The following is a 13,022-nucleotide window of genomic DNA, read 5'->3' on the forward strand; positions in this document are numbered from 1 at the left end:
GGACGATTCAGCCCTTTACCAACTTGGTCTGGAGTTAACTCGGTTTTGTTGTTGCGCTTTATTTCCCTTAAGCTTGTTGACCTTTCGATTCCTTGTGTAACAGTGGGGATCAACCTCCACTAACTGACCAGTCTGGCGCGGGTTCTAATCCCGGGAGCGGCGTACTCGCCCCTTTGGGTTTTTACACTTGCCCATGCACTCTTTCCTTCATCCATCCCCACTCCTATTCAGTCAAATAATTCTAGATCTGTGTTTTAGGCAAAAGCTTCTGTGAAGCCATCATGGCCACCATGCCCAGTAAAAACCGTGTTCAGCCTATCGAGAAGCACAGCAAAACGACCAAAGGCGGAGAAAGCGGATGGCAGAGCTCTTTCTTACCAAGGAAAGGCGGCAAAAATCGCATGAAAAATGGCCACCGACGGACAGGGTCATTCTCCTCCAGCTTTGGTGCTAGTGAGGTAAGGTTTCAATCTTTCTCCAGTTTAAAGTATATATTTCTCCCTCAATGTTTGTCAATGATCACATATAGGTCATCCACAAATGCATTTGAAATTTCTAATATCATCAAGTACATTTCAGTAACTAATATGTATCTGAATTGTTTTTAGATTTTAAGGATTGTAAATTCCTTAGTCCAATACCAGTTCATTTGTATGTCCTCACAGCAAACTGAATCATGCCATTGGATTCGTAATCACGTCGAGATGAGAGAATGCATCACCTTTATTCCAGATGAAAAAAGGTAAAAAATACTTGTGGTAACATTGCCTGTGTTGTCTTAATGGTTTGTCAGTTTTCCATGAACAGAAAAAGCCAGGAAAAAAGGACATGACAATGTTATAAACTTTTCAATTTTTTTAAAGATTGCATCTTGTATGAAAACTGAGGAATAAGAAGTCAGGGATTTTGTAATTGTAATTGACTGGTTAAATCATTTTTATGATCAAATCTTTGTTGCCAATATCCTTTTTTTGAACTTCATGAAAGTACTGATTTAAAGCATGGTTAGTTCAACTTTTCATACATTCATGAACATATACTCTCTGCGCATTTTCCTTGAGTTTTGACCTAAACAAAGCGCAAGGACCCTTCAAGGCTAACAGCATGTCTTAAATGTGTGTGTGTGTACAGTGCAGTGAGCATTTGTGTTCTTTTCTTTGCCTGTCCTGTGTTTTCTTGTGGTGTTAACACTACATTTGTGGGTGTTTCTTTCACACTGCTTTTCACAACCAATCACAATTTTGTCCTGTTTTGTTTTGGTGGCCTGCACAGGAAAAAGAGGAAAAGCACTATAACCAGGTGTGCACATAATGTAATGTTTGTGTAGGTAGCAAGTATTAGAATAGGCTTTTCTTTTAGCTTGTGTATGTATGTTTGATTCAGTATCATTCAGTATCTAGCAAGTACAAGATATTATAAAGCAGATTAGTCCTTCAGAATTGGTTATTGTGCTGCTTTATGTTTTTGAAATTCGATCCATCTCCAAAACTAGCCAGGGTACCATCCTCTGTAGTTTTCACTGGTTCACCCTTTTTGCTTGCTTACTACAAAAAGTGAGCCAGCGGTCACAACCGAGAATGGTACCCAGGTTACTGATGAAAATTGTAATTTTACCGTGATTTCTTTGAAACAATTTCAGTCATCACTATTCTAACATTTTTAATCTGTTCATCCGTCAGTCTGTATGTATCTGTTGTTGTTCCTCTTTCACTTTCAGTCTAGTTTGTCTATTTGAATGTTTAAAACTTCCTGATTTCTGTCATTTTCAATTAACAAACTCCTTCTGAACAATAGTACATCTTTTGAAGAAAACTATTTCAGACTCAGAGATCTAGATTTTCTTCATCCTTTGTTCTTACAGCAAAGGTGAGGACAGAAAGTGCAAATGTGGATACCTCCGATCTCAACATCACCACATTGCCAAAGAAAAGTCATCTGATACAAAATGGAACTCACTGAAGCACACAGCTACCACCAAGACAAACGCTTTTGGCGAACTAGAATTTGTCGGCTTTGGACAAAGAGTTGGGAAGGTGAGCATGCCCTGACTTTTTTTCAGCGATGATTAGTTATAGTAATTTCACATTGTACAGTCAAACCTGTAGAAGCGACCACCTCTACATAAGGACCACTTGGCTAATGTCACCACTTTTTCCCATCAACACAAGCATTACTTCTTGTCCATAGCGACCACCTGTCCACATAGACCAGATCCTACTTATCCCCTGAGTGATCTTCTTAAGCAATTTTGACTGCATGTTACCTTCCAGAATTTGCCATCTGTGTAGTACTGCACTACTGGTCCTCTTATTTGAATTGTTGAATTTTTATTTTATTTTCTAGTTTGTCCGAGTGAACCACACAACCGAGCCAGAAGTTGTGCTGAAGCTCATGAGGGAGCAGTGGCAGTTGGAACTTCCCAACCTTCTCATTTCTGTAACCGGTGGTGCCAAAAACTTCTACATCAAACCCAGACTACAGGAGGTTTTCAGGAAAGGTCTAATCAAGGCAGCTCAGAGCACAGGTATGACAACTCTTCAACTCCAAGCAGATGTAAGGATCTGACTCATTCTTGGTGTTTTACCTAAAGTTTTTGTTTTTGCAACGTTTGATAAGGCTTGCTTGTAGGAGGAGGCAGATCGTCTAAAAAGTGGAGTACTACAAAGGGGTAGTGGTATTAAATCTTGCCAAAAGCATAAAACACTGAGAATGAGCCAGATCCTTACATCTTGGAGTCACAGGTTTCTCTACAGCCACTATCCTTGGCTTCTTTCAATGGTTGGAATTTTCCTGCTTGGGGCAGACAAAAGTTCCAACCATTCCATCCAACTTGGCAGACAAAATTTTAAAAAGTTGCCACAAAATAAAGATGAAGCCATTTGAAAACCATTTGAAGTCTGCCACTATATGATTCGGGAAACAGCCTTTTTGAAGGGTTGAGAATTTCAGTCCTGTCTTGGCATAACTCCATCTAGCTGATGGAATATTTACATGTCTACTCTTAAAAATTTGTTCTCTTTATTCTACTTCAACATGTAATTGTGTGTCTTTGTATAGGTGCATGGATTATAACAGGAGGGACACACACAGGTGTGATGAAACATGTTGGAGAGGCAGTCAGGACGAACGCAGTGGCTGGCAGGTCCAGCAACAAGGTGGTGGCCATCGGGGTGGCCACATGGGGCATCGTACACCACAAGGACGAACTCATCAACTCACAGGTCAGCTGGTTGTATGGCGACACCCTTATGTTCTGGCACTCCTATATGTTAGTGTTCGGGTTAGGGTTAGGGCCAGGGTTAGGGACAGCTAGAGCCTGCTAGAGATTGAACCCAGAACTTTTATTTATTTGTTTCATCCTATTCATAAGATGTCTGGGTTGCCCCTTCAACTTGTAAAAGTTGATTTCCAAGGGGGCTCATTATAAACAAGGCAAGACATGTTACATACAGTCAGGAGACAAAAGTGGACAACATTCAGTGGAGACAAATGGAATCTGAAGCGTCAAAACAAAATCATTGTCCATAACTGAAAGTCAACTGAAAGTCAACATCCCTAACCATAAGACCACCTTGTAGGGCTCCTTCCCTGAGTTAAGCGGAAAAAAGGTTTTAAGTGCCTTTCCCAATGGCTGAGGCCTGCTAGAGATTGAATCAAGATTCAACATCCCTAACCACAAGACCTCCTTGTACTGTAGGGCTCCTTTCCTGCGGGGTACCACCTGGAGGACCCTCCCCCGGGGCGGGCGGCGCTCGACCCAAACCACTCCCACTTCATCCTAGTGGACGACGGAACCAACGAGCAGTTCGGCAAGGAGATCAAGCTCAGGGCAGAGTTGGAGAAGAGAATTTCTGAACACAAGACAAGAGCTTCTACTCAAGGTAGGATGGATTCTTTTGTACATACATGGAACATGCTTGATGTATTACTCCCTTGGAGTGTGTGTGTGTGTCAATTTGTCTTAAGCTGGTGCAGCAAGCTAGTCCAAAGTCCTGTAGGAAGACAGGAAAATACATGTACATTGACAGAATGAGTGAGAAATTGACAATGATTAAAAAACAACAGAAATTCGCAAAAACGAATTAATTTTTCTCACAGCTCCAGGTTCAAGTTCAGTCTCCATCCCGGTTGTCCTGCTTGCACTGCAGGGGGGACCTGGGACCCTGGAAACTGTTTATCAAGGAGTAAGCAACAACACCCCTGCTGTGATAGTAGAAGGGTCCGGAGGTGCTGCTGACATACTTGCATATGGATTCAACCATTCTCTGGAAGAGGTGGTAGCAGTAGAGGGACATATTGGAAAGCATGAGTAAGTATCACAGGTATGGTGTGGGGACATGAATGTAAAACTACTAAAAGAATATTCTGTAAAATGAAGTCTTGAAATCTTGTTAGAGGTCTTGATGCAACAGTTATATATAATTGCAGAAGCAACGAAAATAATATCATTTTGAGGGTTTCAGTTTTTGATTTGACTGAGATTTTTTAATAATGAATTGTTTTAAGGATAACTATAACAGTTGAAAAAATGTGCAGTTTGAAGTTATTAAACTTTAGTCATAAGTTGCCATACTAAATTTTGAATCATCATAGATCTATCATTTTGTTATCAATTTGCAATCCTTTAGAAGAATGCCTGGACTGAATTTCCTATCATTGGGGCAACCCAGGTTTTTCTTCTCAATGATATATCTCCTTAAGAAAAACTTAACACAACGCTTAGAGAAAATCTTTACACTTGTATGTTTATAAGTGTATGTACTGTACTTACACGCATACATTCAGTATAAGTTTGATATGCTAACAATGACAAACCCAAATTTAATAACATATTTTTCATTTTCATTTTTTATTACATTTCAATTAGGCAATACATACATACAGATGAGAAATGAGAAAGAATTTTATGTAAGGAATACTAAGGACAGTGCAAACAGTTTGATTTAGATAAACGTCAAGATTTCAGAATATTCAAATTCCCATATCATGAATTTTCCTTGCAGAATTGTAGGCCGTGTAGACAAGCAGCTAGAGGAAGAGCTGAGGGAGAAGATAATGTTAGAGTTTGGAGGGAACGATGCAAGCAAACTTAACAAGTGGACAATGTGGGCGGTGGAGAGCATCAAGAAGAAGCAACTCTTGTCCATCTTTGAGATTGACAGTCGGGAATCCGCAAAGAACATCGATGTGGCCATGCTTCGGGCACTACTCAGAGGTAGTCTCTTCTTTGGACGTGTAAATCTTGAAATATTCGTTGTGGGTTTTTTTTTTAAAGTGATCTCTCCACAAGGAATTCATGAAATGGTAATTATGCATTTCCATTGTATAACTACTAACTGTAACTGTAATACTAGTACTGAACTTTTTCAAAAGAAAAGTTAAATCATTGTATAGTCCGCACGAAAATAGATGAATTTACAGCTGCAGTGTGAGACGCATGTGATGTGTATAAATCATTAAATGAGCAGTTGATCATGCAGTTCATTCAGAAGCTGCTAGATGGCTCCATAGCTAGGCTACAGGTATTATGAGTTGATTTGCATACAGAAGATATGTCACTGAGGCATTCATTTCTACATATACCTGAATGTGCTTGTATTGGATGAACTGGAACTTTTACATCACATTTTGATAATGGTCGATATATTTGTTTAGGAATCATGCAATTTATCTAATTCTTCAGCAAACAAGGATGACTACCAGCACCAGCTGAAACTCGCGCTGGCCTGGAACAGAAGTGACATCGCTGAGACTGACATCTTCACTGCTGACAGGAGGTGGAAGGTGAATCATATGTTGTTGTTTATTTAACTATTCATGTTTTCTTTAGCCAGGATTCAGTGCTTGCTCAGTGTCTATAGCTTGTCACTGCTTTACAATAAAGCCCCTGTCTCACAGACTTTCTTTGGGATTTAGTCTTGAGCAAGGTCATCTGTAGTCAGGGGTTTTAGCAGCGACACATACTGTACATGTATACACAAAGAAAATCTACAACAATATATCAATCATTGATTAGAGAAGTAGTTGTTTTCAAAAGGCTTTTTATTTTGTATGAAGTGACAAATCTGGTTAATCCTAAAAAGTCTTAGCAAATGTTGTTATCATGTATACATGTAGCACTTAGGTCTTGTCTAACATTGATATATTTGTTTGTACATCTTGCCTTGCAGCAAGAAGAACTGGCGGATTTGATGTATTCTGCCATTCTTGAAGACAAGGTCAACTTCGTGAAGCTCTTCCTTGAAAACGGAGTCAGTCTCAAAGACTTCCTGACAGTCAGAAGGCTACAGAGGCTTTACAGTGAGGTGTGATAATTTCATTTTTTATTTTCATTTTGTTATTATTTTCTATAATCTTTATTACTTTCAAACTTTAAAAACAATACTGCCTGAACTGCACCTGTCCATTGATTACAGGCATTGTTTACATCAGCATGCAAATTCAGGTATATATTAAGTAATAAAAAGGTAGCAAAATTCCCACATAAATGTAAGACAAAACAACTTCGAGCAACACTATTACAATCAGATGTATTGGTGCAAGAAGCAGCCATGTTTTGAGACATGTTATAGTCTTCATAAAATCTGTGTAAGTGTAAGGCTTCTCAGTAACTGGAATAAAAGAGTTCCTAGTACCGTTTTATTATCAAGAATCTTTGGTGTACTCTGTTGTGACTTCAGTTTTCACATTTTTACTAAATGACTTTGCTGTCTCTGGCAGATTCCACAGTCTGGTGTGCTGTTCGACATGCTCCAAAAACGACTGAGAGAAAGGCTGTCCCCTTCTAAAACAAATATGGTGGGTTGTCATCTCTTTTTAGTGACTAAGATACACTTTTTAAGAGAATTTTTACATGAGAAAAAAGTCTCAGCTCATTGGGGTAGTTGCTAAATACACTGTTTGTATCATGTGATTACATTGTTATGGGACTTGTATAATGATACATGTTCATTGTACAATTTTCTCTGTTATGATATAGAATCATTAAACATATTTGCCTGACATTTTAATGCCTTCACAGATTCTTACATTTATTCTTTTTTACTCATTTTTAGAGTCGAAAGCCATCTACTGCAAAGGTATTTGAAATTTCATATTCTTGCACTTAGCAGTGTACTAATTGAGATCTGTATCATAGAGCTCTGTTCATTTGCAATCATTATGATTCATGCAGGGTATTGAAACAGGACGATTTTGCATTGTACCTCAGACAGTAACAGAGATATGTTCATTTTAGGAATATTCACCATTTTAAGGCTAAATGGACTTTGTGAATGAATCGATAGATGATTGAATGAATGGAATGAAGGAATGAACAAAGAAATGAACGAACAAAGTTAACAAGCAAACTTGATAATGATTTACCATCATCATCATCACCGCACACTTGTGCCGACACAGGTCAAAACAGCTTTCCACTGACTTCTTTCCAGCGTCTGCTTTCTGGCTCCTTCCCAGTTTTCCCCCAACTTTTCTTAGTCTTCAAAGTAGTAGTAGTCGAAAAATGTCTTCTGCTGCAGTAGTCTAGACACTCTGCAGCTGCAATCTTCAAAACTAATGATTGATTAATGAACAACATTCAAATATTTCCCTTTTTTCATGGTAGGTGTCTGTGACCATGGATGATGTAGGCCATGTTATCCAGTCATTGATGGGGGAGATTTATGTTCCACTCTACGAGAGAAATCCTGAAAGATACAAACCAGGCAAGTTCTTAGGAACTTCAGAAATAATCTTCAACATTGTGACATGCAGCTTTTCTTCTTTAATGATTATACCATCTTTTGTTTGTTTTCTTATTATGATATAACATCAACTCATTCCCCCATCCTCAAGAAAAATTCTAAATAATTTTTGCCAATAGATGGTGATCCAAAAACGCTGTGCGAAGACCCGACCAGAGAGCTGTTCGTCTATTGCGTGCTTCTGAACCGACAAGAAATGGCGCGCCTGTTCTGGGAGGAAGGGAAGGAAGGCGTGGCCGCAGCTTTGGTCGCCAGCAACCTCCTCAAGTCCATGGCAAGTGAGCTGGAGAACGACACAGAACTGAGCGAAGAAATGTCGGAGCATGCAGAGTAAGTTTTATTCTGTTTCCTTACACCTAAAAGTACTGAGTGTGTATTACAACATGTTAAAGTTAAAATCCTCCCATACCATTATTGATGTATAGGGCGGTGCCCATCTCCGTTTCATAGCCCTTGGCCACACTGTGGTGCAATCACTGTAGCAGGGGACTAGTCCACTGGCAGTGAAGTGTGTTTAACTTCCATACTGTTTCAGAAGTATGTACCATTTTTAAAAAGTCTTTGGTATGACTCAATGCGCCTCTTGTCCAGAGGTGTCCTACCTGGGCTTGAACCCCAGTCCTTCTGGTCCAAGTAATTTGAACCAGATGTGGTGAAAGACAGAAGCGCAGACCACTACACCACAGGGACACCCTAATTACAATATGTACTAACTGTTTTATCCCATTTCATCACTTGCATGTGACATATGTTCAATGCTACGTTAAAAACATTTCCTGCAAGTCAATGTATTAAAACAGAGACTTTTATTACAAGCTACATACTAGATATTCTTTTGAAAGATGGGTTAGTACTTCAATAGATTGTGGTTAAGATTTATTCTAATCTATACAATTTCAGAGGTACATAGTGTGGTGTGTGAAAAGAATTGATTGTGCGACAATTTCTTCCAGCAAATTTGAAGAGCTTGCCCTTGGTGTGTTGAATGAGTGTTGGGGAGAGGACGAGCTTCGAACCCAGCTCCTGTTGGTGCGGGAGCTGTACCTGTGGGGGGAGCTGACGTGCCTGAGGATCGCCATCAGTGGAAACCACCTGAATTTCATCGCTCACAGCGCCTGCCAGGCTCTCCTCAACAACATTTGGATGGGGAAGATGGCTCTGGACACCTCCATCATTAGGGTAGGTTTCTATTGTTTAACTTCACGACCAAGCAAGTATGATATTGTTTTGGTGTGTGTATGTAAAGATGTGGTGTACTGTATGTGTGTGTGTTTATAAATGTGTCTGTGTGTGTGTGCGTGTATTTGTCTCTATGTGTGTGTGTGTGTGCAGATGGTGTTCAGCACCAAGGACAGGTATTTATGTGTGTAGATGGTGTTCAGCACCAAGGACAGGTATGTTTGTGTGTGTGTGTTTGTATGTGTGTGTGTGTAGATGATGTTCAGCACCAAGGACAGGTATGTTGGGTCTGTGGATAACTTGTTAGACATGTTGTTTCTTCGCAGCTAGGAATTTATGTTGTGAAGGTTTTACGACAACAAACAGCAGGTAGCTTACAAAAAACTAAATGCAGTCAATCTAATGCTGTCCTTTTTTTTTTACGACCACCAGTTGTTCACCTGCATCTTCATCCCCCCTCTGGTCCCTGTTCTCATCTACTTCCGAGAGGACCAGAAAGAAGAGGAGACTCTGATCGAACCTCTTGGAACGGAGGAACGTCATTATTCTATTGCACCTGGCAGGTATGCTCAAATTCTGCATCAAATTTCTTGTATCAATGAGATATGGTATCAAGGATATCAGCTTAGAGTGACGTTCAAAGTTGGGATTCTGTAATTATTTTTGTGCATGTAACATTAACTCCCATAATAGGGCCGGTACCTTCAAACCGCCACATTAGAAAATGGTGTTATCAAGGCCTTTTAAAAAATGTGTTGAACACCCAAATATATGAAGTGCACATTCCTTGGGGATTACTGATGCTGCATTTATTTATGTAGTGAATCTCCCTTTTTCTAACATGGCGGCCTTTGGGTTCCCAGCAGAATTATATGAGATCTAGAGTTGACATTATTTTACATTCAACAACTTCAAGTTCAAATAAAATCAAGGTCCTATGCATGTGACCATTGTTGCCTGTGTTTCAGATAGCTAGAGAATGTTGTATTCATGTGAAAAAATAACATGATTTTATAACTTGATGTAAAATGACTTTTTACCATGATTTTATAGTGATGTAAATGACTTTGTACTATGATGATTTTTCAGCATCAGGAGACCTAGGCCTGTAGTGGCCAGGACTAAAACCAGTGCAGGGATGATAGTGGACAACATTCCAGAGGGAGAAGATTTAAACAAGAGTATGGAGATGGTGGTGGTGCACAGCTCAGGATCAGGGTAAGATGAACAACTAAGTTGATGTAAAAACATTAACTGTAAATGTAAGTTCGTGTGGTTTTTATTTAGCGGCGAAAACGAAAATGGAGTGTTTGCGGTGGTTTTAAGTTCGCAGCAGTTCTGCAGTACAATCACATACTGCTACAGTATTGAATAAAACTGTTTGCGGTTGCTTAAAGTTCGCGGCGAAACGGTTGCCGCAAAAAACGTGAACATAAAACCATCACGAACATTTCTGCATTTACAGTAATTAATCAAAAGTTCTTGCCTGGAGGCTATTTGCAAGTACTTGTAACATGACAAGGACGGACAGACATTGAGGAACAGCAAGTGACTACTTTAGTATGAATACTGACGTGAATTTCTGATTTATTGGGTTTGACTTTTTTTAAGACAGTGGAAGACAAATGATCCCACTTTTTCTGTAATGTACACATATCTAAGATTTGTTATCAATACTGCAACATTACTGCAACATTCTTTGGTAGGAAATTATCTTTATTGCTATAGCGATAAATGTTATACGATGAAACACTTACAACAAAACCTAAGAGGTGTACAATGTAGCCTAAGCCATTCAAGGTGTTCACCATGGCCAGGCAGTCACTAAGGTGGCATCTTTGATACTTAATATTGATTTAAAGTATTAATTTAAACAAATTGCCTGTTTACTGTGCACTTTGAGGAAATAATTGATAATAATAGTCAAACGAAAGTTCTCAGAGGGCTTCCTTGATATCAATAGATCAGATAGATCGATAGATCAGATGGATCGATAGATCAGATAGATCGATAGATCAGATAGATCGATAGGTCAGATAGATCGATAGATCAGATAGATCGATAGATCAGATAGATCAATAGATCAGATAGATCAATAGGTCAGATAGATCAATAGGTCAGATAGATCAATAGGTCAGATAGATCAATAGGTCAGATAGATCGATAGATCAGATAGATCGATAGATCAGATAGATCGATAGATCAGATAGATCAATAGGTCAGATAGATCAATAGGTCAGATAGATCGATAGGTCAGATAGATCGATAGATCAGATAGATCGATAGATCAGATAGATCGATAGATCAGATAGATCGATAGATCAGATAGATCAATAGATCAGATAGATCGATAGATCAGATAGATCAATAGGTCAGATAGATCAATAGGTCAGATAGATCAATAGGTCAGATAGATCGATAGATCAGATAGATCGATAGATCAGATAGATCAATAGGTCAGATAGATCAATAGGTCAGATAGATCAATAGGTCAGATAGATCGATAGATCAGATAGATCGATAGATCAGATAGATCGATAGATCAGATAGATCGATAGATCAGATAGATCAATAGATCAGATAGATCGATAGGTCAGATAGATCAATAGGTCAGATAGATCAATAGGTCAGATAGATCGATAGATCAGATAGATCGATAGATCAGATAGATCGATAGATCAGATAGATCGATAGATCAGATAGATCGATAGATTTCCTAACCCTAAATTTACAGATTTGACAATGAGTACATGGGACGGAAAGAAACTTAAAACAAGAGACAGTCCGTTGTAGAAGAAAAAAAATAATAGTCAAACAAAAGTACTCAAAGGCAAGGAAATAAGCAAGAAAAAAATTAGGCCTCTTGTTATTATATTTTCTTGACATTTTTCCCTAGGAGATGTAATATTGGTTAAGTTCACATGAATGTATGGTATCAATTTAGTTTTTACTGTATCACATAGAATGGTCAGGAATTTAAAACAGAAATATACCAATTTTTTCTGCATATACAATTTTATAGGCAGGGTTGTAACAATTACTTTTTTGTACATCAATCAAACGATAAGCCTTATCCAACAGCAATGGAGTCTTTAACAAACATGAAAACTTACCCAGAGAAAACGTCCGGAAGTAATGTTATTCCAGCTGACAAAATCGCTTTGATCAGATAGATCGATAGGTCAGATAGATCGATAGATCAGATAGATCGATAGATCAGATAGATCAATAGATCAGATAGATCAATAGGTCAGATAGATCAATAGGTCAGATAGATCAATAGGTCAGATAGATCAATAGGTCAGATAGATCGATAGATCAGATAGATCGATAGATCAGATAGATCAATAGATCAGATAGATCAATAGGTCAGATAGATCAATAGGTCAGATAGATCGATAGGTCAGATAGATCGATAGATCAGATAGATCGATAGATCAGATAGATCGATAGATCAGATAGATCAATAGATCAGATAGATCAGATAGATCAATAGGTCAGATAGATCAATAGGTCAGATAGATCAATAGGTCAGATAGATCGATAGATCAGATAGATCGATAGATCAGATAGATCAATAGGTCAGATAGATCAATAGGTCAGATAGATCGATAGGTCAGATAGATCGATAGATCAGATAGATCGATAGATCAGATAGATCGATAGATCAGATAGATCAATAGATCAGATAGATCGATAGATCAGATAGATCAATAGGTCAGATAGATCAATAGGTCAGATAGATCAATAGGTCAGATAGATCGATAGATCAGATAGATCGATAGATCAGATAGATCAATAGGTCAGATAGATCAATAGGTCAGATAGATCAATAGGTCAGATAGATCGATAGATCAGATAGATCGATAGATCAGATAGATCAATAGATCAGATAGATCGATAGATCAGATAGATCAATAGATCAGATAGATCGATAGGTCAGATAGATCAATAGGTCAGATAGATCAATAGGTCAGATAGATCGATAGATCAGATAGATCGATAGATCAGATAGATCGATAGATCAGATAGATCGATAGATCAGATAGATCGATAGATTTCCTAACCCTAAATTTACAGATTTGACAATGAGTACAT

The 13,022-nt window shown here is 38.5% G+C and overlaps 1 protein-coding gene across 3 annotated transcripts in view; it reads left to right on the forward strand.

Moving 5' to 3' along the window:
* Positions 1 to 13,022, forward strand: part of LOC136445646 (transient receptor potential cation channel subfamily M member-like 2) — a 29,668-nt gene that overhangs the window by 1,142 nt on the left and 15,504 nt on the right. For 2 of the 3 annotated variants that reach the window (XM_066443769.1, XM_066443768.1), the window contains 18 exons: positions 259 to 458; positions 666 to 742; positions 1,273 to 1,299; positions 1,862 to 2,033; positions 2,344 to 2,524; positions 3,058 to 3,221; positions 3,698 to 3,881; positions 4,099 to 4,309; positions 5,004 to 5,215; positions 5,684 to 5,784; positions 6,171 to 6,305; positions 6,721 to 6,798; positions 7,056 to 7,079; positions 7,607 to 7,706; positions 7,865 to 8,075; positions 8,699 to 8,924; positions 9,357 to 9,487; positions 10,014 to 10,142. In XM_066443769.1, the coding sequence (XP_066299866.1) occupies positions 282 to 458; positions 666 to 742; positions 1,273 to 1,299; positions 1,862 to 2,033; positions 2,344 to 2,524; positions 3,058 to 3,221; positions 3,698 to 3,881; positions 4,099 to 4,309; positions 5,004 to 5,215; positions 5,684 to 5,784; positions 6,171 to 6,305; positions 6,721 to 6,798; positions 7,056 to 7,079; positions 7,607 to 7,706; positions 7,865 to 8,075; positions 8,699 to 8,924; positions 9,357 to 9,487; positions 10,014 to 10,142 (2,540 nt within the window). In that variant the 5' untranslated portion in view covers positions 259 to 281. The remainder of the gene's footprint in view (positions 1 to 258; positions 459 to 665; positions 743 to 1,272; positions 1,300 to 1,861; positions 2,034 to 2,343; positions 2,525 to 3,057; positions 3,222 to 3,697; positions 3,882 to 4,098; positions 4,310 to 5,003; positions 5,216 to 5,683; positions 5,785 to 6,170; positions 6,306 to 6,720; positions 6,799 to 7,055; positions 7,080 to 7,606; positions 7,707 to 7,864; positions 8,076 to 8,698; positions 8,925 to 9,356; positions 9,488 to 10,013; positions 10,143 to 13,022) is intronic. The other variant, XM_066443770.1, reaches the window with a different exon arrangement.

Source organism: Branchiostoma lanceolatum, chromosome 12 (genome assembly GCF_035083965.1).
Source record: "Branchiostoma lanceolatum isolate klBraLanc5 chromosome 12, klBraLanc5.hap2, whole genome shotgun sequence".
Classification (NCBI taxonomy): Eukaryota; Metazoa; Chordata; class Leptocardii; order Amphioxiformes; family Branchiostomatidae; genus Branchiostoma; species Branchiostoma lanceolatum.